Source organism: Cardiocondyla obscurior, linkage group LG01 (assembly GCF_019399895.1).
Source record: "Cardiocondyla obscurior isolate alpha-2009 linkage group LG01, Cobs3.1, whole genome shotgun sequence".
In the NCBI taxonomy this organism is placed as follows: domain Eukaryota; kingdom Metazoa; phylum Arthropoda; class Insecta; order Hymenoptera; family Formicidae; genus Cardiocondyla; species Cardiocondyla obscurior.
The window spans coordinates 6,203,541-6,225,370 of NC_091864.1; the positions used below are offsets into that span (position 1 = coordinate 6,203,541).

Below are 21,830 nucleotides of genomic sequence, written 5' to 3' on the forward strand. Positions count from 1 at the left end.
CGCGTGAGACGGGCGTCTAACAATGCGAAAGATCGATGATGAAGCGTGCCGTGTCGTAGTGGAGCGGAGAAACGAGAATAGTTGGGCATAGCGTTCTTAATTCTGAAAATACAGAATTCACCGAGTCAATCAAATTTAGTTAATAGAATTAACATATTAATTTAAAGAAACGGTCGATTAACTAATTATTATGATTAAAATGAATATGACGAAGATTTAAGAATACACATTACGTATTAAACTTAATCGATTTTAAAAGAGTTTTATCGCCACAGACGAGACTTCGTATCTTATTAGAAAAGCGGAGTTCTTATGCCCGCTTAATTAACAAGTAACGCCGCTGTTATGAAGGAGAGGCGTTTTATGGCGAGCAATTAAGCACACCGTGGACGTTTAAGTTATTCGATTAACACCGCGCGATCGACTCGTAAATGGTCGTGAATAAACAACGACAAACTGTATCGCGAGTCCATCGCACGTGCGAGGGAGCGAAAAGGGATCCGCGTGCGCCACGTGCTGAGGTAATACGAGCGTGCTTGTCAAACTTCGCCTCGTGGACGGCGTGGGGAAGTGACCGCGCACGTGCGTTTTAATAAGACATAATGCGTTGCATGTCCATATTCATTAAGTAATTTTCCGGCCGGGAAGCCGGCAAGTCTGGCCGCGAGTGACAATTACGGCCCGGATAAACAGACGGTGCCGATCTTGTTCACGAATTTCTCGATAGCTCGAGAGATTCGCGTCGGCCTTATCAATCAAACGTCCCGCAAACGCTTAAAAGATAAATCGAGCAAACTAGATCGATCGAGCGTCCTATATCGAAAGATTTGTTGGAGATAACAATTTACGCAGTTAGCTTTTCATTTTTTTTATGGATTTGTGTTGCCGGCACACGTTCCCATCGAAGCTGCAAGAAAGTTTCGCGGGGATTTGTCTCGGCTAGCGCGGCACGAGGGAACGTACCGCGAGGCCTGAGGCATAAATTTCCGTGTGCCGAGTAATTAGTCGCGCGGGGCGCGATAACTCGCGGATATCTCGGAGTCGCGATCTCGCAGCGCGCGGAGAATTCGCGCGCGTTTCCGCGACGCCGGGCGCGATGCCGCCGCGGTGCTGCTGGTGCATGTATCACTCTCGCGGCCGAGCAGAGCGACGACGAAGGGGGAATCGGGCAGAATCGAGTTCCGAGATCAAGTCACGCGTGGTCTGAAAGAAAGTCGTTTAAAGGTCAGCAACAACGGCAGCAGCGACGGCGGCAGCGGCTCGACTTGCATCACAAATGCCAATCTACTTACGAAATGTATACAGAGAACAATGATACTCACTTGCCTACCGCTGCCATCGACGCCATTTGCCTCTTCATCCCGATCGTCCGCGCCGTCCTTTCGAAGCTGCACTTGCGCAATGGTATCCCGAGAATCGATTTTCTTCCCTTGCCAGCCCTCGCGGTGCCGTGGCTCTTTTAATCGACGGGCTAAACTTTGTCGCTTCCGGCGCGTTTCCAGCAGATTGGCCGAAATATCGCCCTCGGCGATCTCGTCGCGCGGCGATACCGTCGACGATGATTCGCCGATCGCGGCGAGTGGATTTTAAATTTGGTCCCGTCGTGCGAACGAGGCGCCGGGAATCGCGATCAGGCCAGTCGATCGCATCTCGATCGCACCTGATTACTCGCTCGCGTTGGAAAAGCGCAGCTAGATCGTGCGCGCGATTTCGCTTTCCACCTGAAAGATCTCGGCGAGCCGCCCGGCGACCGGCGACGGTATCTCCGGCGTCATCTTATTCATATCCGCGAAATAATGCTGAATAATTTCACCATAAATACGACGCGTCTGCGTGGGCGTAAAGTAACGATAATGCAAGTAAATAATGGGCGCGAGAGTTTTATTACCTAGGCGGCTGAATGGACGGAGAGATAGAATCTACGTGTCCGCGCCGCGCCGTGCCGCGGATGTACATCCCCCTCGACGGGGCACGGAGGCTGCAAGGGACGTCTCGTGCCCCGTCTCAACCCGCGACGCGACCCGCGCTAGCTCGCAGCTTGGAACCGAGCTCCTCCTTCTTCTCTTTCGTTCTGCCTGTTGGAGCCGTTTCTGCGGTCGGCTAACAAGACTCTCCCGCTCGTTTAGCGTCTCAACGTCATCTTAGCGAAATTGTAAGAATTCGTTGCGACGAGCGATAATCTGGGACGAGTCACAGCTGCTGCAAGAGCAGCTCTTTTTGCCAAGCTTAGTCAATATACATATGACGGGGGTCCGAGCGTGCCTGGTTTTCGCGCGTTCACCCGAGCGAGTAGCGCGATCGGCGATTGAACCGAGTTTTGGCAAGATTCGCGAGGACAATTCGGAGCAGCTTCATGGCTGACATTTTCCTGGGCGTTTATCGCGATAAAACGGCTTTAGGTCAGAGGGTGTGGTCTCCCCAGATTGATTCGGCGAGCTCTGGCCGCTTCTGCGCGCTGCGTTTCCTCTTCGCGACCAGTAATGGCGCCGCATCGACTCTTCTATTCCATCTTTCTAGGCCGCGTCGCGTTTATCACCCCGCTATATCGATGAATTTACCTGGGCGATTCGCAACCAAGATAATTGTGAAATACGAGCCGACTTGCTCGCGCGAGCTATCACAGGCGCCGAAGACGTTACGCAACCCGATAAGCGGCCTATATTTGATCGAATTTCTCGTTATCGAGCGTTCTTTCGCTGGAAGAGAAGACTGCGAGGAAGCGTCGTCCGATGATACCCCACCTGGGACCAAACACGCCGCGGGCGGCTACATCTTTACACGGCCGACCTAAAGACGATCGATTATCGCTCCCTTGCGCTTTTCCACGTTCTCTCGCGAACCCGTGAGCACCGCGTCGGTGGAAAACGTTCTCGCGCTCCGGAATCATTGGCTGCATGCTAATTAAGTCGCGGGAGAACGGATATCGTATCTCGTTCACCGGAATACGACGAACTGGATTTATTAACTCGTTGTGTAGCCGGGGGGGGAAAAAAATCATTCCTTTTCCGAGGACGATTACGACGTCGTCATCGCTTCGCTATTGGTACGCGAGCGACAAACCAGCTTGCGATCAACTGGAATAATCAGCCGAAGATATTAGCGTGGCGTTGCGCTCGCGTGTCCGTGGACACGCACGTGGGTGTGCACGCGCGCTCTGCGCGCACACACGCGTGTCCGCCGCAACATAATGACGACGCAGTATCGGCGCGGCGTGGGTGTTCGTTCTCGCTCCGACAGATTCGAAAACGCATTATTAACACCGGCGACCCTGGCTCTATGATTACGCGCATTAATAGCCGGATGGACGAACTTTGCTCGCGCTCCGCACTATCATTATCATCGCGGCGCGAGAAAGAGACGGATGACGGGAGACCGTAGGAAAGGAGGCTGGTCCCATCGCGGCGGGGCCTCTCGTCGGATCGAGAAAGTAAATTGCGAAACGCTAATTCTCGCGTTTGTCCCGAACAATCGTGGTCGGACGCCGTGTGTGTGTTTTCCCGCGTAAATGATACGCTCCGTCCCCGGGACACATCTCGCCAGATCGGGCTAGAAATGTCAGGCGGTTTTAGAACGCGAACGATCTTCGTATAGTCTTTTTTTTTTTTTTTTTTTTAATACCGTTACGAGCCGCGTTTGACATTTCATCCGCGCTGTCTGTCTTGGGTCGCAATCTCACTAACTTCGTCTGCTGTTTTTTTTTTTTTTTACGTTTGCACCGATTTGAAGCATCTCGTCGGAATCCGGTTCCTTCGCGAAAACAGATCTTTTTCTATTCATATTTCGTCATCGCTCGTAAGATCGGGACTTTCGCGATCGCAAGGTACCACGGTTGTTCGTTGACGACACGAGGGGTACAGTTGGGCATACAGATTTTTAAGTACAACGTTTCGCGCGCGTATTGTATCGCGCACACGAGCTCCTTTTCAAATTGCACATCAGGTACGATCGAGTGTCGCGAGTGTACCAATCTTCCGACGATGAATAATTCATTATGTAAATAATTCATAAATCATTGCGGACGCCGCGCAGGCCGAGCGGGCAAGAAAATCCAATCGTAAGCTCCGCAAGTTCGCCAAGCGGTACCTTTCGAGCGAGCTACGTTTTCTTGCGGTGTAAACCGAAATATTCCAAGGTACGATTTTACGATTTCAGTGCCCACAGCCACGAAAAGTGGGAGATCGTAACGAGAGCGACAATTTTTTTTTGTTCCTCCTTTCGACGGGTATTCCGTACGATTTCGACGGCGGTTTTAGATTTCAGCGGAAGCGCCGAAGTCGTAAAGATCAAGCCGATGTCGTAACTGTCTTTCCAGCCTCGCTTTTCGGTACCCACATGCATTTCCGGCACAGCAACGGTCGATTCGAAAGGCCCTTGTTGAGATCCTACGTTGTGCGGCGAACTTGGCGTTGCAGCGAGGTGGCACTCGTCGTTCCTCGACACGACAAGGGAGGGAAAGGGAGGACGAGCGGAGCGATGTACTGTAGGGCGCGAGGGCGGCGATGCTCGTGTACAAATCATGCGAAGGATGACGCGGCATCGCCAGTCATCCGGCGTTCCGTCTCTCGTCGCTCCTCCTCGCGCGTGCTGGACGTCGTAGGGCGAGACAGCGTTGGGCATGTTGACGACGCCCGACCTGGGGACCTTCGCCGCGCGTATCACCATATCGCAAGTCACTTGCCCTCTGTCCCCTTCTCGGCAGATGTGCCCTTTACAATCTTAAATATTAGAATGCTCGAAGGGACTTTAATTTATTATTGCTACAAGAGCGGCAAGCCCGCGTCTCAAAACGCCTCCTTAAAACGTTATCGGCGAAGAGCATCGCGTATCTACCGTTCTTGTTGACATTGAAAAAAAAAAAAAAAAGTAACACCTCAATAATGCAGATAACGCACTTGATTGTAGAAAAAGTAATGTCGTATATATAAAAAAAAATTATATGATTAAATCGTAATGTGCGTGAAATAGATAACAGCTCGAGTTAGAATTGAAAAATAATGTTGAGAAGATTAATGATCACACACACGGATCTCTTTTCTTTTGTCTTCAGCAGACGTCGGACCTGGACACTTTGCTGTGCAGGCAGGATCTCGATCGTCTTCAGAGGCTGGACGAGGATGAGTCGGACGCGAGAGATGCGCGGGAATCGTCCATGCACATGGAGGATTTCTTCGAGGTCGGCGGGCCTGCGGCAGTGTGTCGGCCACCGCAAGCCAGTTTCGTATCTGCCAGGAGTCAGTCGGCGGGTGCCAGTCACGACGACGACGTCTTTCTCAGGCCGCCGCTTTGGGAAGACATCACATCGAGTATCCAGAAGCTGGATCCGGAAAACGCGGACATGCTGGGCTCGCAGTCTCACGTAAAAATGGAGACCGACGACGTGACTTCGCCGCCGGTTCTCTCCCCGGTGGAGATCAAGACGGAACCGTTACCGCCACCGCCGACCCTGCACCTGCTGGAGGGACCGGCCTCGAACCCCTCGCAGAATCCCTTTCCGAATCCCTCTAGTGTTCAGCACGTAGTCCACCATCGAACGACGACGACGACGACGGCGACTACGGCGGCTCTGTTCAAGAGCTTCCCCAGCGCCAACAACAGCAACGGCAACAACAACGGTAGCGGAAATGTCAGTAGTAATAGTACAAGTGGAAATAGCGGCGGCAACGGTAACAGTGGCGGCAATGCCGCCAGTGGCAACAACAATAGCAGCAACAACGGCGGGGGTGGCAATAACGACTCGTCGGCAACTAGCCATCATCAGCCGAGCGGCAACGCGACGTCGCCGCTCTACGGCTCGATGACGAGGCTGATGTACATTTCGCCGTTGACGCCACCGATCTCGGATCCCGGTTCGCCGATCGGCGCCGGTCCACCCAGGCGGACACCTCCACCCCCGTACCCCCAGCCAGGCCCGATTTTGAATCCGGCCCACAGGATCCAGCCGCCGTCGATGGCGGCCAAGTTCAACAGGCGGAATAACCCGGAATTGGAAAAGCGCCGGGTACACCACTGCGATTTCATAGGTGAGCGACGCGATTTCGTCATTCAGAAGTTCATTTTTTCTTTCTTCTTTTTCTTCTTCTTTTTTCAAAGAAAAACTATGAGAAGAAAGATATTAAATTAAAACAATCTGATTCTCGGTTCTTCTTTTTACAGGTTGTACGAAAGTCTACACGAAGAGCTCGCACCTGAAGGCTCATCAGCGAATACACACGGGTGAGTAGAAACGTTGCGGTATTTCGACACGTATCGCGTCGCTGCCGGTACAAGGGGGAGCAAATGTTAAAATGAGGGGGAGGGGCTTCCGTGTACTCTCCGGTAATTAGGTATGTAGGTTCATCTACGCGAAGAGAGACGAGGAGTTTGAAAGCGCGAGGTCGAGCAGCCGCTTGCGCGTGGGCAGGGCGCGGTCTTGAGCCTCTCTCTGTCTTCTCTCTTTCTTTTCTCCGTCTTCCATCTCTTCGTTTCTCCATTGGCACCGCTTGCACGCGGTGTCGCGCAAAGGCGCTTCTATCATATGTAAACGTGGTAAGGGACGCTCGAAGCTCTTGTGGTAGTCGTGGTATGCGAGTCCCCGCTTGGAACGAAGCTAGCGACCGACCCACATCTTCTACCCGTGTCCAAGCTTCGCCAACACACGGACGCGAGTCGCGGTACCAACACGCCTCGCCGCGTAGTGCTACCTGGACGAGACACGCACGCTGGTTCCCACACGCATGGACCCGCGCGCGAGAAACCGAGAGAGCGTGAGAGCGCGAGGGAGATGAAAACGGGCGGGGAAAAGGACAAGGAGATGTGCTTCCCGCACACGTGCCTACGCGGCAGTCTCTCGCGGAATGCAAGCCGGAGGCATCTTAAGTGCGATGTACCACTTTCGAATTGATACCTCGGTGGGTTTTTGCGGTGAACCCGTGTCATCGCCTCGCACGAATCGAATGAATGAAGCAGGATTTAAAGACGCTAACGAAGAGGTCGGAGAAAAATGCTGACGGAACCGAGGCAAACGCGAGCGAGAGTCGCGCATTCAAGTTACTTTACCACGCGCTCATCTTCCCGAGGAAATTATTTTTTTTTTTTTTTTTTTTTTTACAACGCAATTAATAAATTATTTTACTGTCGCGGCCCGAAAATGATTCGAGATAAAGAGCTGTTGGTTACTTGACTCGGTAGATTTGCGTTTAGATTACAGATAATGCACGTTACCACCATGCGCGAGCGGCTGGCACTCGCTTTTGTACTCTCGATTGACATTTGAATCGAGTGGGCATGTTTGCCTCGCCGCTCGTGCGACGGTTAAATTAATTCGCTCGTCAGCTTCTTCGTTATTCGTATGTTCTGTCCATCGATCAGTTCTCACGGCACTTCGCCGATCGATTAGAATCACGGGGAAGCCGATCGATACGCGAGATTATGCGAGGATATTTCAATTTGTCGCGCGATCTCGAATACAAGCGAGCCGAGGCACGGGTGCGCCGAGAGACGGAGAACGCTTCCCATGTGGAGGAGAAGCCGAGGGGGGCACGTGGCCCCCGCGCGCGAGTCTGCCGGACGACTCGTGAATGAACCCTCCGCCTGTGAATGCACCGTGTGCCACGAGCCGTATGTTCGACGCCGACTTCATTATTAATTCATTAGCGTCCGGAATCATTGTGCTGGCACACGAAAATAGCCTTTGTAATTAACGTGGCGTTCGGCAATTTATCGACGCGACAAAATATAAAATTGATACCGCAATTTATTAATATCGCTATTTATACGTGAACCACGACGACGAAAAGTAGTCGGATGTTTGTCGTTGTGATTAATGCCCGTTTAAGTCAGTCACAGACACGCCGTTAATCGAGCCGCTGAAACCTCGTTGGTGCTTTAGGATCTTCTCCACGTGAGCTCGATTGTTTCGGCTCTTAAGACTTTTTTTTCTTTCTTTTTTTTTCGACCTTAAAAGTAATCGAAGTTTAAGCCGATTAACCGCGGAAGAGATTAATCAGGGCTCGAAGCATCGCGAGAAAGCCTGAAGAAATCTGGAGCAAAGTAGGGCTAGGAAGTGTATTTGGAAAGCAACTTGTCCGCGGAATGGAGCACTGCCGGCTCTCGGGTGAAAGTGATCCAAAATTAACGGGGACGCCTGGAGGCCTCCGTAGATGTCCCCGGATAATATCGTACCTTAACGATACCTTAAACGAATCGGAGAATGCGAATAGCTTGTAGTTTTGGTGAGATAGAATTTTCCCAGAAAACAAATCAAATGTTTATCGAGACGTAAAAAATCGACAGCGTAATTACCGTCGAGGAGTATCAACGAACATCCACGCGGCATCTACGACATTTAAATCGCCTCCGCGTTCGTAGCGTGTATCTCGCCGCGAATTTTTAGTACTTAAATTCAGAGGTGTATCATTACCGAGAGGATAATAATTCTCATTAATTGACTTTCCGTTTCGATTTATTCTCCTCCGTTGAGATTACGCCGTTTCGGTTTACGGCGTTTAATAAATTATTCGCGACGAGTCTTGAAAAAGATTCCAAAGCGAAGCAGGCAGGCCGCGAATTGAGTGGAAACGTGCTCGCTAATGTCAGCCGACACGGGGCCGCGGGGAAATTTCGCGTTCTCGCCGGCGGAGACCCGCCGGGAGAGGAATTCTCACGTGAACGTGCGCGATACCGTAAATGGATAGCGCTCGTGGTAGTAGTACCGTTCCCTGGGCCGTCGCGTGGCACGGTGAGACGGGATGCTGCTGCGCTGAATGCAACTCTGGCGGCGCAGGGCGGCCGCGGCGGCGAGGACCGGTTAGGATCGTCTCTGTATAGCGCGCCGGAGGAACAGGAACGAGCTAGGAGGATGCGTGGGTGTATCTCTTAGCTATCGAGTTCTTTCTTCTCCTCTTCTGTGCGTGCTGGGCCCTCTGGTCCCCTTCCCCGCCCCAGGTCCTCCCGACGGCGAGCCTCCGCCTCGGTCGCTTTTGCTCGCTTAGCTCGCTGCTCCTCACTCACCTTTTCGCGCGAAAGAATCCTCCGTCGAAGATCGAATTCGCGAATGGCGTAGGAGACACTAGGACGAGCCGGCAATCTGTACGAGGTGTGTTTCAAGGCTCGAGTCCCGCGGATCGAATCGCGGACTCGATCGCCGCCTGATTACAACGTTACGTATCAATTATTTCTAGATTCGCCGTTCTGCCGTTGCAAAATCGTAGCCGTAATGGATTTGCCGATCCGTGTCTTCATCTATCTCTCGTTCCGAGTCTAAATGTCAATTGTTGCAAGCCCGATTTGTGCTCTGCGTCCTGGCTCCGAGCGAGCGTCCCGCGCGTCGCAAATTGCGTCAGTCGCGCGCGCGAGCTTTTCAGCCTCGTCGTTTGCGAAGGTAACGTGCCACGGGCGCGTGTAACGACAATAAGGAAGGCATCCTCGTGGATAATCGACGAGGCCAAGCGGAATGCGGGCACGTTGGCTCGCATTAGCCGGCTGCATTCGGCCGCGCGCGCGGTCCGGCCGGCGCGATTGCGCTGGAATACAGGTGAGCGTGTTGCGGCATGCAGGTACAGTTAAAGGTCACACCGTGCTGCATCTCGCAGCTGAGAGGCGCGACGGGGTATATACACCTAAGTGTACCGCATCCCGCGGCTCTATCTCACAAAGAGCAGCGCTTTGTTCTCTAATAGGTCGCCGGCGTCTCGAAACTCGAACGGAATTCTCGCTCTCGTGAGACGATTGAGAGTCGCGCCGCGGCCGACGACCGGAGACCGTTGCGCTTTCGCAGCTTCGGAATGGACCATAAAGGCAAACGACGGAAGCGCGTTACGTAACATAACAATAAGTAGAAAATGTCAGGCGCGTTAATTAATCGTCGACACTGTACTGTCTTTGATCGCTTTACTTAATTATTGATCAATCGTCAGACGCGATGAAGTCGGCGGAGCTTAAACGCCGAGTTTAACACTTAAGATCTCTTGTGGCTGTTTCAGGGGAGAAACCGTATCAGTGTCAATGGCCGGAGTGCGAGTGGCGATTCGCCAGGAGCGACGAATTGACGCGGCATTACCGCAAGCACACCGGGGCTAAGCCCTTTAAATGCGCGGTCTGCGAGCGCTCCTTCGCCAGGAGCGATCATCTCGCGCTGCACATGAAGCGGCACCTCCCGAAGCAGCACACCAAGTGAAGAGAGCGGCACGGAGGAAGGCAACAAGAGAAAGAGAGAGATCACCTCTCAGCTTCCCGTTCGTTCTCGACTACCTGTGTTGAACGCGCGCTGCCTCGTTCTCGCCATTCAGCCTTCGAGGAGCTTTACGAAACTGTCAGTTGAAGAACATCGGGAGTTCGGAAACGCGTAGGAATTATTTAACAAAAAATATAAGGAATTAAAAATATTTCCCAGATATTAATTGTAATTTCTAAACGGAGGTTCGCGCAATGTGTGTAATCGACATCGTTTTCGTGCACTTCTATGCCTCTCCATCCCGTTTCCGAGGATTTTGCGAGTTTTAGAAATTTGTTATTTATTCTTTTTAAATCGACCTTTCTGATTTGTGGGTGAAGGTACCCTCGACGTACGTTCGTTCGCGTAATCGTTCGACGCGATCAAATTAGCTGCACCGTTCCCGATACCAGTCCCGCTGTAGTTTTTGAGCTCGATTATCGGTCCCGATTCGCAATATACATGTCAGCGAAGCGTCGATCGAGCGCTCGAAGCTAGCCGTCTCGATCCGATCGCTTCGGTTACGCTCACTACCGTTCGGTTAAGCAGTTATGACGAAATACATCCTCGGTGTGGGTGGCGATCGCGAGGAAACGTTTCGTCATAGCGCAAGTATACTCGCTCACGGACAAGTCCGAGGAATATTACAATCCCCCATGCCTCGGTAACTATAGCGTAATTTCACACCGAGCCGGGATGGACCTGAGTCGTAGACTCACGCGAAGAAGTGAAGCCAATGCGCTCGCGGAAAGTAAAAGCAAGAGCGTTTTTAAAAGCTTAAATTCTAATCCATCGCAATTCCAAATAATTCCGCCCACCTCGATATTTAATTATTAATGCTACGGTTCTATCGAAATTACATATTTACGGACGATAAAGAATATTTTTTTCCATTCACGCTCACCGTGTTTCACTCGTGTCTACGTACTTCTCGTTTTCGAAAGTCTCAACGTTGAGCGCAATCTGAGCTCTGTCACATTCATGCATACTTTTCGAAGCTGTATACGAGCCGTCATCTCGCGACGCTGTTGAGCCCCTCGCGGAATGATTTGCCAGATTAAAGCAACGCTATCTCGAAATTATCGCTATCTTGTAGCCGGCTGCGGCTCGAGATATCTCGTTCGGCGTATAAATCGTTTGCACGGCCGAGCTTAAGTCGAAGAAGCTTAAATCCGCGTCTCGCATCATTCCGCATCATTTCGATAGTCGTCGCTAACGCGAAATTCGCGCTCCGATATTTACCGAGCCTCCTCGATAGCGGAAACAGATAGATAGAAGAGCGAGTATCACGCTTCGTCGTTATCACGTCCGTATGTGAGAAACGACACGATATCGTGATGCTTTATGTACAAATTCGCGTAGTCTTGAAGAGATAAGGTGTCTTACAGCGGTCGGTGTGCGCGTGTGTGCACGTGTATGTATGTGTGGGCGAATGGTGCGTGTGCTATATGCGAGTATGTATTTATATGCGTATTTTGCACGCGCGGTAGTCTATGTATGCGCTTGTGTATACGTGTAAAAAAAAAAAAAAAAGATTCAGAAGAAAAAGCAGAAGATACGCATCTGATAGCCATGTAGCTAGTGTAACATTATCTGTATATTACGCGAAGCGATGGGCCGGGAATTCGTTCTCACGCGTGCTCCGATCGATTCGATCAGATCCATCGCTCGTCGATCACCGTGCTTCGCGCGAAAACGAAATTTGCGGCGGCAGTCAAGGACGGATTCCTGCGAAAAGCAACCAAGTCTTTGTAACCGTTCGAAAGTAAGCTTCGAATAATTATATTCATACTTTTCTTTAACGCCACATACGTCATTTACAATGCAGCGAACAATTCTTCGCTTGGTAGCGTCTCCAAAGAGCCTTAAATTCAAACCGTCAAAAATTTCTCATACAATTTTCTCCCGAAACATTAGCCAGATCTTAAGAACCATCAGGGGAAAAAAAAACTATTCTTTTGCCTGTTATTTTAACAGTTTCAACAGTCGTCCGTCCTTGGCACGCGGCGAATCAGACGTCGTCGAGAATTTCGCGTATCTATACATTCCGATATCGAAGCATGTCCCATCTCAGGAGCGCGCACAGGTGGCCAAAAATTCTGTCCGTAGTCACCGCTTTGTAAACAGTGCGCGAATGTTGTAATAACCGATCGATAACTGGTCGGTATTGGCTGCGTTCGGCAGAGGTGCTACTTTTGTAACAGTTGCGGAGCCAGTTTTCTCTGCTGAACGCTACCATTGTAGTTACGTAGCTACGAGCGTTAGACGGAACGAAGTAACGTGTCTATTTATATCTGTCTGTCCATCTGCATGTTTATCTCATCACCGCATTCTCTCAAATTGACTCCTGCAGATCGTCATCACTGTTCAGCATCGCTCTACTTACCCCTTGCTCGTCCTTCACTCGCAAGAACTTTCATCTCGTCTTCTTTCTTTGATCCTCGTCTGATCCGTCGATCTCTCAGATACTTTTCCTTCCTATGCCGTTTCTCTTTATCATCGCCACGTCGATAGCGATCGTTTCTCGCTTATCCCGCCTGTTGGATCGATTTTGCGATTACTCTTATATATAAATGTGAAATATACCTCATTTGCAAATACGCCGCAGTAGTGTCGACGCGAACGCGTCTCGAAGCGCCGTCGATCAAATTTGTATGCACCTCCTATTCTCGACTTCTCTACGGTCTGTCTATAATGTTTACGCTGTAATTTGTGTGTTGTGTAATTTAAATATATGCGAAATGGTATATCTCTCTGTAAACAGCCGCGGTTTTGATATCACTGGTGTCCTCTCGCGATTACTTCGACCACTTCTTGGCCACTTAGTTTACCCGTTGTTTCATAAAGGGCAGCACCTTCCGCGCCAGCAACAGCTGATGTCAAGAGTATAAAATTTGTTGACGCTTCACTGAAATAGATTTTGATTTTATTACTCTCCAGGTAAGGGCATTTTCGCACAACGTTAATACATCGTCAAAATTAATTCTTTTGCTCGATTTACGAGATAACATTCCTTATACAAAATGAGTACGAAAAATGCAAATTTAAATGAGACAGTTAGATTACAATTCCAGTGGGATTTCTTTTTTCATGTGCGTCAGTACGATATTACGGTCTGTTTCATTAGATAAACGTGATCTATTCCCCGTCTTTAACGGCGCTCTCATGTCTAAACACATAACGTCAGTGTTGAGAGAGTGCTGTTTGTCTTCCAAGTTCTTGTCGATACGCATGAGCAAAGATTCCAGATTGTTGTAGCTTGCTCTAGAAATCAAATTTATGCAAGGTTCATATATTTAAAAAGAGAATTATAGAGTAGTGATTGCGATATTGGGTAGTAATCAAAATTTATACTTGGTATGTTCGATCATCTTAATTAGATTCTCTTCAGTTTGTTTTAATTGCAGCACTTCGTTCTTCAAGCCTAATTCAACTTCATCCTTACAAAGCTCCTGGCCAGGCCGATAAACACGATTTTCTAATCGTGTTTCAACGCATTTTACCACATTAATTTTACTCGTCAGTGTTTTCTCCAATTGTTTTATTTCCTTTTCCAGTATTTCCATTTCCTGCTGCACCTATTTATATTAAGAAATTCAGACGAAAGCAATTATTTTTCTTACTGTATATTTAAATATGTGTCGAACTATTATATTCTATATTGTTTTATACACACTTTAAGCTTCTGCCATTCACACTCGTTTCTGGCCTTTTGCGTTTGGTAAATTCTCTTTCTTAATGTGTAATCTGTTGCGTCTTGTTGAGCGTTAATGTCGTTCAATGCGTGTTCCCTCATTACACGTGTAGTTTCACGGAAGGTATAACATTCACTTAATTCATTTTCGGCGGTCAACTTGGATTCTCGGCATCGGTCCAGCCAAATCTCGTACGTAATCGAACTATTAATAAATAGAACCAAATTACAAATTGACGTTGTATACAATATCGAAATAGCAATGTCTTACTTTTTATCAGTATTATGCGTTTTGGGTTTATAACTTAAATTCATATAAGCATGACTTGTTTTGCACAACTCAAGATTCTCCTGATCTATTTTAATGGCTGCATCTTTATCCTCTATGTTTAAGTTCAGTTTAAATTTAAAAGCTTCCAAGTAATTCAACTTTTCCCATGCAGCTTGGGCTCTGCAAAGTGAAGTTATTAATCAGAAAAAGATAATATAATTTCTGTTATACATCGTCTGGATTTCATTACCTTTTTGTTAACGTTTCATGAATATTCGCGATCAAGCAGAGCTCCTTCTTCAGCTCGATGTCAGCCTCGTCATAGGTGAGCTCGGTTACTCTGCGGCAATCCCTCATCGAGATGCATTCATTGGCGATACGTTGAAACTGACTTATATTTTCAATGTCTTTTACAGTGTTAGCTTTTTCATCGTTTAACGAATCTATTTCGACTACTAATTTTTGCAGTAGATCGTCAAGTATATCCTTCCATCTGGATATCTCCAATATTCTGGCGAGAGAAAATGTTATATCAGTAGTGTGTTATAATTAATGTTGTAAAAAATTGATTAGATTATTTGTACAAGTCCTAACTATGCAAAAGAGAAGATACAAGAAATTGAATTAGTAACGTTCGTTAACAATATTTAATTAGTTAATATTTAATTAATTCAGGATTACCTGTCTGCTAGTCGAGCATCGTTCGTGTAAGTATCCCATTTCGTCCTCACGTTTCTTTCGGACCGAGTGGCCTGGCTTGAACTGCGTAGCTGACAAGCCTCGGATCTTCGAATATCTGAGTTTTGTCGAAGTTCCCATTGTTTGGAGTACCAATCTGAAAGACCGATATGAGGCAGCGGCTTTTCATAAGTTCTGACGAATTTAGCCATGAGAGAATATGTGTTCGACAAAGAAGAAAGGCTGAAGACAAGCAAGAAGAAATTCCGAAAGTCACACGGATAAACGATATTCGATCGTAACGTTGTCAGGACAACGAGGGAAGCTTCAAGAAAATTTAAACTTTCGGCAAGATAAATTTGTAATAATCCTCAATAATATCTTGAACGTTTCTACAAATATTGTTAATACTAATAACGGTAATTTTGACAAATTGCCCACGTCGAATACGTATCTCGAAAAATAATTGACAGTTAATTAAGATTTAATTTTTGAAACCCCAAAAATATTTTTTCCGCTAAAAGAAAAACAGCTGATATTAAATTAATCCAATATAGAAATGGAAGAAAAAAAGATAAAGAAAGATAACGCTACCATTGAATACATTCCCATTTACGCGACACTTCAATATCAACTTACCTGCATCCGATCATGTCACTGACGTCATATTGACGCTTGCGTACACTCCGTCTGAAGAACGTAGTGCTCTCTCTTCCTCATGAGCGCTTAGTGACAACGCTAACGGAATTGGAAGTGAACTGCGTGGACGATATACGATGCATTAGTTGTTTTCGCGCGCGTCGGTGAGTGTGAGTTGCCAAAATGCGCGCGCATTTTAGCCAAAAACAAGAGTGAAACAGTACTTTGCAGTGACGGCGTCTATAACACGGCGGGAAGAGACTCGTTGGCCGGCTTGATTCTCCTGCTCGTAATCCGAACGAAGGCTCGACTGGGCTGCGGAAGGGCGGGGAAGTGCAAAGGAAAAAGAAGAAGGAGGAGCAAAGCGTAACGTCGACTGAACCTGAAAGTTGTCGACGAGTGAAGCAGCCAAGGGCGGATCGTCTGCTAAACATAAAAAGTATTATGCGTCGCCTCAGCATGAAGAACAAACGTAGGAAGTCTGAGGCGAGTGACAGTGAATCAGAAGAAAATGGTGGCGCACGCGCATCCAACCAGACGCGGAACAGCAAAAGCAATCACAACACCAAATCCCCGACGAAGCGTCGCTCATCACGCGGTACGTTGTTACACAAGCCGGTGGCCTACGCTGAGTCGAATAACGCCTCATACTCGGAATCGGAAGAGAGGGAAAATGGTGAGAAGGTTAGCCAGAAGTCTCCAAATAAGCGTCGGAAGAAAGAAAACCAGCGAGCATCTACCTCCGCTCGTGACGAGCTTGATAACGATTGCGAGTATGAGGTATGTATCTTTTTCTCTACTTCTCTATCGGTGATCGCGCGGGAATCAATCTCATCTAGCATATTTAATGAATTTTGTTTTTATTTTATTTTATTTTATTTTATTTTTTTTTTTTCCTTTTCCGCACGACTGATCTTCGGAATGTTTTTTTTCTTTCTAGCTTTATTGTTCAATTTGCACGAAGATTGGGCACATGTGGGGTGTTTTTCAGCTAGCGACACAGGCGACACAAAGCTATATTATATCCTTGTTTAATAATCGACAACAAAGATGTAGTTTTCACCGTGTTACCTTGTATCGTTAACTGGGAATTATGTTTTTTCTTTCTCTTTCTTATCTCATTAACGTTACCACGCGAAAAAAAGAGCGCGTGAAATTGTGTAGCGAAAAAAATATTATAAACACTACAGTTGTAGAGTATACAAAAAAAATTAACTTGTATTTTTAATAAATTATTTAAAATAAAATTATTAAAAAATAAAGAGTAAGAAACCATATTTTTGGAGATTTTAATTATTTTATTTTAAATGTTTATAAATTTGTTTTAGTATTGATTATTTAAATACTTAATATTTTTTTAATATTGAAACTTAAATTATTCTTTTATGTGTTAAATATATATATTAAAAGTAGGTTGTTTGCTTTTAGGTAGAAAAGCTCGTCAATGTTCGGACAGTTAAAGGACGTCGACAATTTTTAGTAAGATGGAAAGGTTATGGAGAAAAACAAGATACTTGGGAAAATGAGAAAGATCTGAATTGTCCTAAATTAATACAAGAATTTTTATTAAAAGAAAAACCATCAAAAACGACGTTAATTAAAATAAATAAATCAAAGAAATCTAAAACCTCTAGGAAACAAACGGAAAATAGTACGTTATATTAATTTATTATATAATATTTTTTATGAAATAATATGTATTTGTCTAACTTTCTTAGATGGGCCAAATAAAAATGATAAAGATGGCACGAAGGAATTTGAGGTTGAAAAAATAATTGAGGTACGTTTCAAGAAAAATGGCACAAAAGAATTTTTAATTAGATGGAAAGGATTCGGTCCAAACGATGATACATGGGAACCAGAAAAAAATTTAAATTGTTCAGAGCTTATTTTAAAGTTTATGGATAAAGTAGAAAAGGCAAAGACATCTGATGTGAGAGAACTCAGAGCAAATCGAGCACATACTAAACGGTATACGTTAACGATGCATGGAAGAGGAAGGAGACTGTCGAAACGCAACAGAGACAAGCAAAGGTAATTTCCAATTAGTTCCAATTATTATGAGTATAAATTTTTACATTATATTTTATTATCAACAAAACTGCATACATTGCAGGGCGACTTACCATGAATGCGATGATTGAAGAATATCCCAATGTCTATTTTATTCAAACAATTTATCTAACATATAGTTTGTAGGTCTACAAAAAAGAATGGAAGGTAATTCGATAAAAAGAGAGAAACAAAGAAATATATCAAAACACAAATAATTTGCTATTACAATATTAAAATGTAATGTGTGCACGTCCCTTTTTGAGGAAATGAGTCCGTGTGAGTAAAATGCGTGATCAGTATATATATATATACATATATATATGTACGTATGCATATAGATTTATGTGTTTATTAATACAAAATATAAAATTTTAAAGATATTTACATTAAAATATATAAATAAAAACACTACGTAGTGAAATTGTACTAAAATATGCAATCTGAAAAGTTTACCGAATTTTTGTTTGTTGCATGTAAAGCTGACAAAAATTTAAAAAGAAAAATGAATAAGAATAGAATTAAAATTATATGAAATTTAATAAAACAACGTTTTGCATGTGTATACGTTTTGAAAGATATAATATACAGAATATGTAAGTTATGTTGGAATAGTGTTATATTCATTCTACATTAAAATTAGTAAATGTATTCGTAAACTTTAAAAATAAATATAAATATTTTACAACTGAAATCATCAATCCATTCTTTTTATTTCTACATATTGTGTACAGTGTAATTTATTACCTTTTAAACAAATTTTTTTTATGAGAGAAGGTACATTGAAACATATTCCAATGAAGACAAAGTAATAAATTATTTGTTTTATAAAGTAGTTATAAAACTTTTAACATGAGGAAATTTAAAAATATAATGTTTAAGAAGATTATTTATTCGATACAAGTTACACGCGTTCGCTCCTCTTTACTTCTTTCACTTGTAGACCTAAAAAATATTTTAATCATATTACACTCATTTCTTTTAAACTTTGTATTTTATACAATTTATATTAGAATTGTAACAATTATTTTAAGTGTTAAAAAGTATTGTTAAGACTATTCTACATGTACAAAATATAATCTACAAACGAGTATACCTGGTGGTAAGGATTGTTTCAGCTTTTCAGCCTTCTCCTTGTCTGTGATCACAAGGGTGTACAAGAATCGAGAACAACGAACCTTGAACTTAACATTGTCGGAATTCTTCTTGATTTTTACAGCTGAAGAATAAAATGGAAGTTAGCCACACATACACATACAAAATCATATTTAAGAAGTAAATGAATAAAGATACTTTACACTTTGCATCTTTCCTCCTTGCTTTCAGCAGAAAGTCCTTGATTTCTTTAATTTCTCGTGGCTGAAAACAATCATTTAACTTAAAGTTAAACAAAGATTGATACATAATTTATCTGAACGAGTAACTTATCTACAAGTGAAAAAATTGTGAATTGTGCACTGAGAAAAACTCCGATTTAAGGTTAAGGTGGCCAAGTCACATATTTTAGCATTAACACAATTAAAATAAAGCACATATTTTTGAGCTCGTCTAAAAACGCACGAGAAGTAGTAAAATTAAACAGTAGATATCGACTTACTCACCATATTTGCTATTGATTAGGCTGTTTCGACAAACCTGAAATGAAAAAAAGAATTCCATGAGAAACTTGCAGCAAAGTAAAAAATGATTTAGAATGGTTAAAACACATGCTTTTTTTTTTAAACAAATGTTAAGTAACGTTTACGCGTAACGATAAACGATAACGATCGATTAAAATGGATGCAAAATAAATCGTACCGAGACACGTTACACTCACTCGGAATGAGGTGTCACGAAGAAAGAAGGAGGACGCGGTCAGTCGAGTTTGGTTAGTTTCAGAAGCTAGTCAAATAAGTCAAATCAACTCCCGAGTTCGAAATAAGTTCTGTAATAATTTCAGGAAGAATTTTCAAAGCTTTAAAATGTTAATTTAAATTTATATTGCATTTTTATTATAGATCGTAGCTGTATTATTGGTAAAGTACAATTATGTATCAAAGTCAGAAACCAGAAATAAAAAAAAATCTTTTTCCTTTTGAAAGAAATGAAAGGCGAAAGCCAATGAGGCAGAGAAAAAAGAAAAAGGAGGGCACTGTTAAAGTCATGAATGCGACCTCTTTCTCGATTTCAAACGTCCGGAATAAAAAGATTGAGACGGATGTGACCGTTTCGAGGTAACGGTAAATAAAAATAACGTGCGCTATATATGTATGGCATACACTGACTAATTTAGAATCTATGCACACATACACGCATAGATTCTAGATTATTCATGGCCGATCGAGAGATTGCGAGGCACTGCGAGCTGCGAGCTGCGAGTGCTCATATCGGGTCGTGCCTATCGCGCGAGAGGGGAAACGGGCGACCGCGAAGTTGCGAACGCCGCGTTACGTGCGTTTGCAGTCTTGCGTTTTCGCTCCGTTAATTAAGTCGCGCACCCGGCGGTTCGGCACGGTTTATTTGTTGTTGACGCTGCGGCGATTAGAGCGCGAACGAGGCGTTTGGCATCAAACGTAACGGACTCCGGCCAATCTCTCGACGCAGCTGCGCGAGCAGGTCGGATTCGGACAAGCGCTTTTGAGAGCCCTCGTCGACGGTTGTCAGGGAACCCGGGCTCTCTCGTCTCTCACCACGCCGGGAAGTCGATGCTAAACTCGTCATGGAAAGCACCGTGGAACCGGGCAACGAGCAAAAGCCGAAAGACAGGTTAGTCGGTCTGCTCGATCACCTTGAGGCCCACGTAGAGCAGCTGCGAAAGGATGCCGCCAGACTGATGGAGGAAAAGGATGGCCTGTTGACGACTTTGGACACTCTTAGGAACAACGATATGCTTTTCACCCTCGAAGAGCGTGAGTGCATTTAATTTATGTCGGAGTAATGAATGGTGGGCCACAACGTATTTGGTCCAAAATTGTATGTGATAAAGAGAGAAGGCGCGACGTTCTACAACTTGAACAGATATTTTTTCATTTATATAATTATTACACTTGTGAGATATATATTTATTTCATTTTGAGGAATAATAAGTTAGAAAGAATATTGAAATAATGATCAGTCACTCATGCATTACTCAGTAAGCTTGAAATTTTTGATAATTGTATCATACATGTCACTAATTGAACACAATTGGTTTAAACAAAGCCAAAGTTAATTCGTATCTTTTTATCCAGCTGATAGAGATGATATCTTGAGGTATGCAGATAGATTGTCTATGCGCTGTTCCACTGTAGATGTATTGGTTACTGTTCAAAGAGACCATGTTCAACAAGAAGCATTGCATCAGGTATTTGAGCTTCAATTATTTATATTCAATTAAATAAAAAAAATGGATTAAGTATTCTGTAAAAGTATTATGTGTTTGTGTGTGTTTATAATAACTATTAACATTGTATTAATTAACATTGTACTTTGTACAGGTAAATGGCTTAATTGACAGCTTGGTCATAGGCCTGCGACAAGATCCAAACGGCACTCGACAGCGATGCGCAGAGTTTATGAATGCATGCTCCTCCCATAGTATAGGACATTCCGATAAGGTCTTTGAGACCGCTATTCTCGGATGCACGTTGGATGACCAAAAGCGAGTCAAGAAGAGACTACAAGGATTGTTGGATTACATTGACAAAATGCACATTTTGGAAATGACACAGTAGTAAGTGACGTGCAACGGACGAAGTTTGCCTCATTTTCCAAACGGTTTTCGAAAGCAGAGCTTTTTGACGGTCTAGCGGTGTTGCAGTCAATCAAGAGACTTGAAAAAAAAATACATTCTTTGCGCCTTACCTGCGCGGCTAAGTTTCGACTTTTCTTCCACTTCGCGAGTAGTTACTTCGAATGGAACGCTTGGCTGTGTACGGAATGTACAGTGATCAATTGGATTTAATTTTATAGCGACAAAATAGTCTCGATGTTTATGTACTTTTTAAGTATATTTTAAAACAGCATTTTAACAAAAAAGATATTGATCTTAAAGCGTTCAATACTTTTTTTTCTTTATTTTAGTACATCTGTACGTTTTGAAATAAAGAAGGATTTCTAGAGAATTACAAAACTACAAGCGTAGAATTATAAATCGTGGATATAGAAAGAATGGATTCTACATGCCTACTATCTATCTATTCAGATTAGATTGCTATCTAATTCAGAGAAGCCAATAAAAAATCCTTTTGTTTTTGGCACCTACCTTCAAGATATTACTTATCAAATATTGTTTTATTTTTAGAAAAATGTACAGAAATTTTATCGCGTTCTATAAAATTACAAATAAG

At 44.5% G+C, this 21,830-nt stretch overlaps 5 protein-coding genes across 9 annotated transcripts in view; 3 read left to right on the plus strand and 2 right to left on the minus strand.

The window, feature by feature from the left end:
- LOC139103066 (dendritic arbor reduction protein 1) overlaps positions 1-12,936 on the plus strand; it is a 35,658-nt gene extending 22,722 nt beyond the window's left edge. The window contains exons 3-5 of one of the 2 annotated variants that reach the window (XM_070657411.1): positions 5,048-6,020; positions 6,154-6,213; positions 9,960-12,936. In XM_070657411.1, the coding sequence (XP_070513512.1) occupies positions 5,048-6,020; positions 6,154-6,213; positions 9,960-10,153 (1,227 nt within the window). In that variant the 3' untranslated portion in view covers positions 10,154-12,936. The remainder of the gene's footprint in view (positions 1-5,047; positions 6,021-6,153; positions 6,214-9,959) is intronic. The other variant, XM_070657419.1, reaches the window with a different exon arrangement.
- A 184-nt stretch (positions 12,937-13,120) lies between these two features.
- LOC139103087 (tektin-2) lies at positions 13,121-15,590 on the minus strand. The gene is made up of 7 exons (XM_070657444.1): positions 15,472-15,590; positions 14,836-15,075; positions 14,405-14,665; positions 14,155-14,334; positions 13,866-14,088; positions 13,544-13,767; positions 13,121-13,453 (listed from the first exon to the last, which is right to left on the minus strand). Exons 1-7 carry the CDS (start codon positions 15,483-15,485, stop codon positions 13,252-13,254), a joined length of 1,344 nt encoding a protein of 447 aa, XP_070513545.1. The 5' UTR covers positions 15,486-15,590; the 3' UTR covers positions 13,121-13,251.
- Position 15,591: 1 nt separating this feature from the next.
- LOC139103106 (chromobox protein homolog 1) lies at positions 15,592-18,217 on the plus strand. Of its 3 annotated transcripts, none has more exons than XM_070657492.1 (4): positions 15,592-16,251; positions 16,900-17,122; positions 17,190-17,505; positions 17,671-18,217. In XM_070657492.1, the coding sequence occupies exons 1-4, from the start codon at positions 15,916-15,918 to the stop codon at positions 17,693-17,695; spliced, it is 900 nt and encodes a 299-aa protein (XP_070513593.1). In that variant the 5' UTR covers positions 15,592-15,915; the 3' UTR covers positions 17,696-18,217. The 3 variants fall into 3 exon arrangements, with proteins under 3 accessions (XP_070513593.1, XP_070513603.1, XP_070513586.1); XM_070657502.1 differs by having other exon boundaries at positions 15,598-16,251; positions 17,214-17,505; positions 17,588-18,217; XM_070657485.1 differs by having other exon boundaries at positions 15,602-16,251; positions 17,588-18,217.
- Rpl38 (ribosomal protein L38) lies at positions 18,218-19,402 on the minus strand. Of its 2 annotated transcripts, none has more exons than XM_070657689.1 (5): positions 19,321-19,402; positions 19,125-19,158; positions 18,822-18,882; positions 18,620-18,742; positions 18,218-18,468 (listed from the first exon to the last, which is right to left on the minus strand). In XM_070657689.1, exons 2-5 carry the CDS (start codon positions 19,125-19,127, stop codon positions 18,428-18,430), a joined length of 228 nt encoding a protein of 75 aa, XP_070513790.1. In that variant the 5' UTR covers positions 19,128-19,158; positions 19,321-19,402; the 3' UTR covers positions 18,218-18,427. The 2 variants fall into 2 exon arrangements, with proteins under 2 accessions (XP_070513790.1, XP_070513800.1); XM_070657699.1 differs by having other exon boundaries at positions 19,340-19,393.
- Positions 19,403-19,886: 484 nt separating this feature from the next.
- LOC139105305 (BAG family molecular chaperone regulator 2) lies at positions 19,887-21,605 on the plus strand. The gene is made up of 3 exons (XM_070661321.1): positions 19,887-20,411; positions 20,733-20,845; positions 20,979-21,605. The coding sequence occupies exons 1-3, from the start codon at positions 20,222-20,224 to the stop codon at positions 21,213-21,215; spliced, it is 540 nt and encodes a 179-aa protein (XP_070517422.1). The 5' UTR covers positions 19,887-20,221; the 3' UTR covers positions 21,216-21,605.
- Positions 21,606-21,830: the final 225 nt, after the last annotated feature.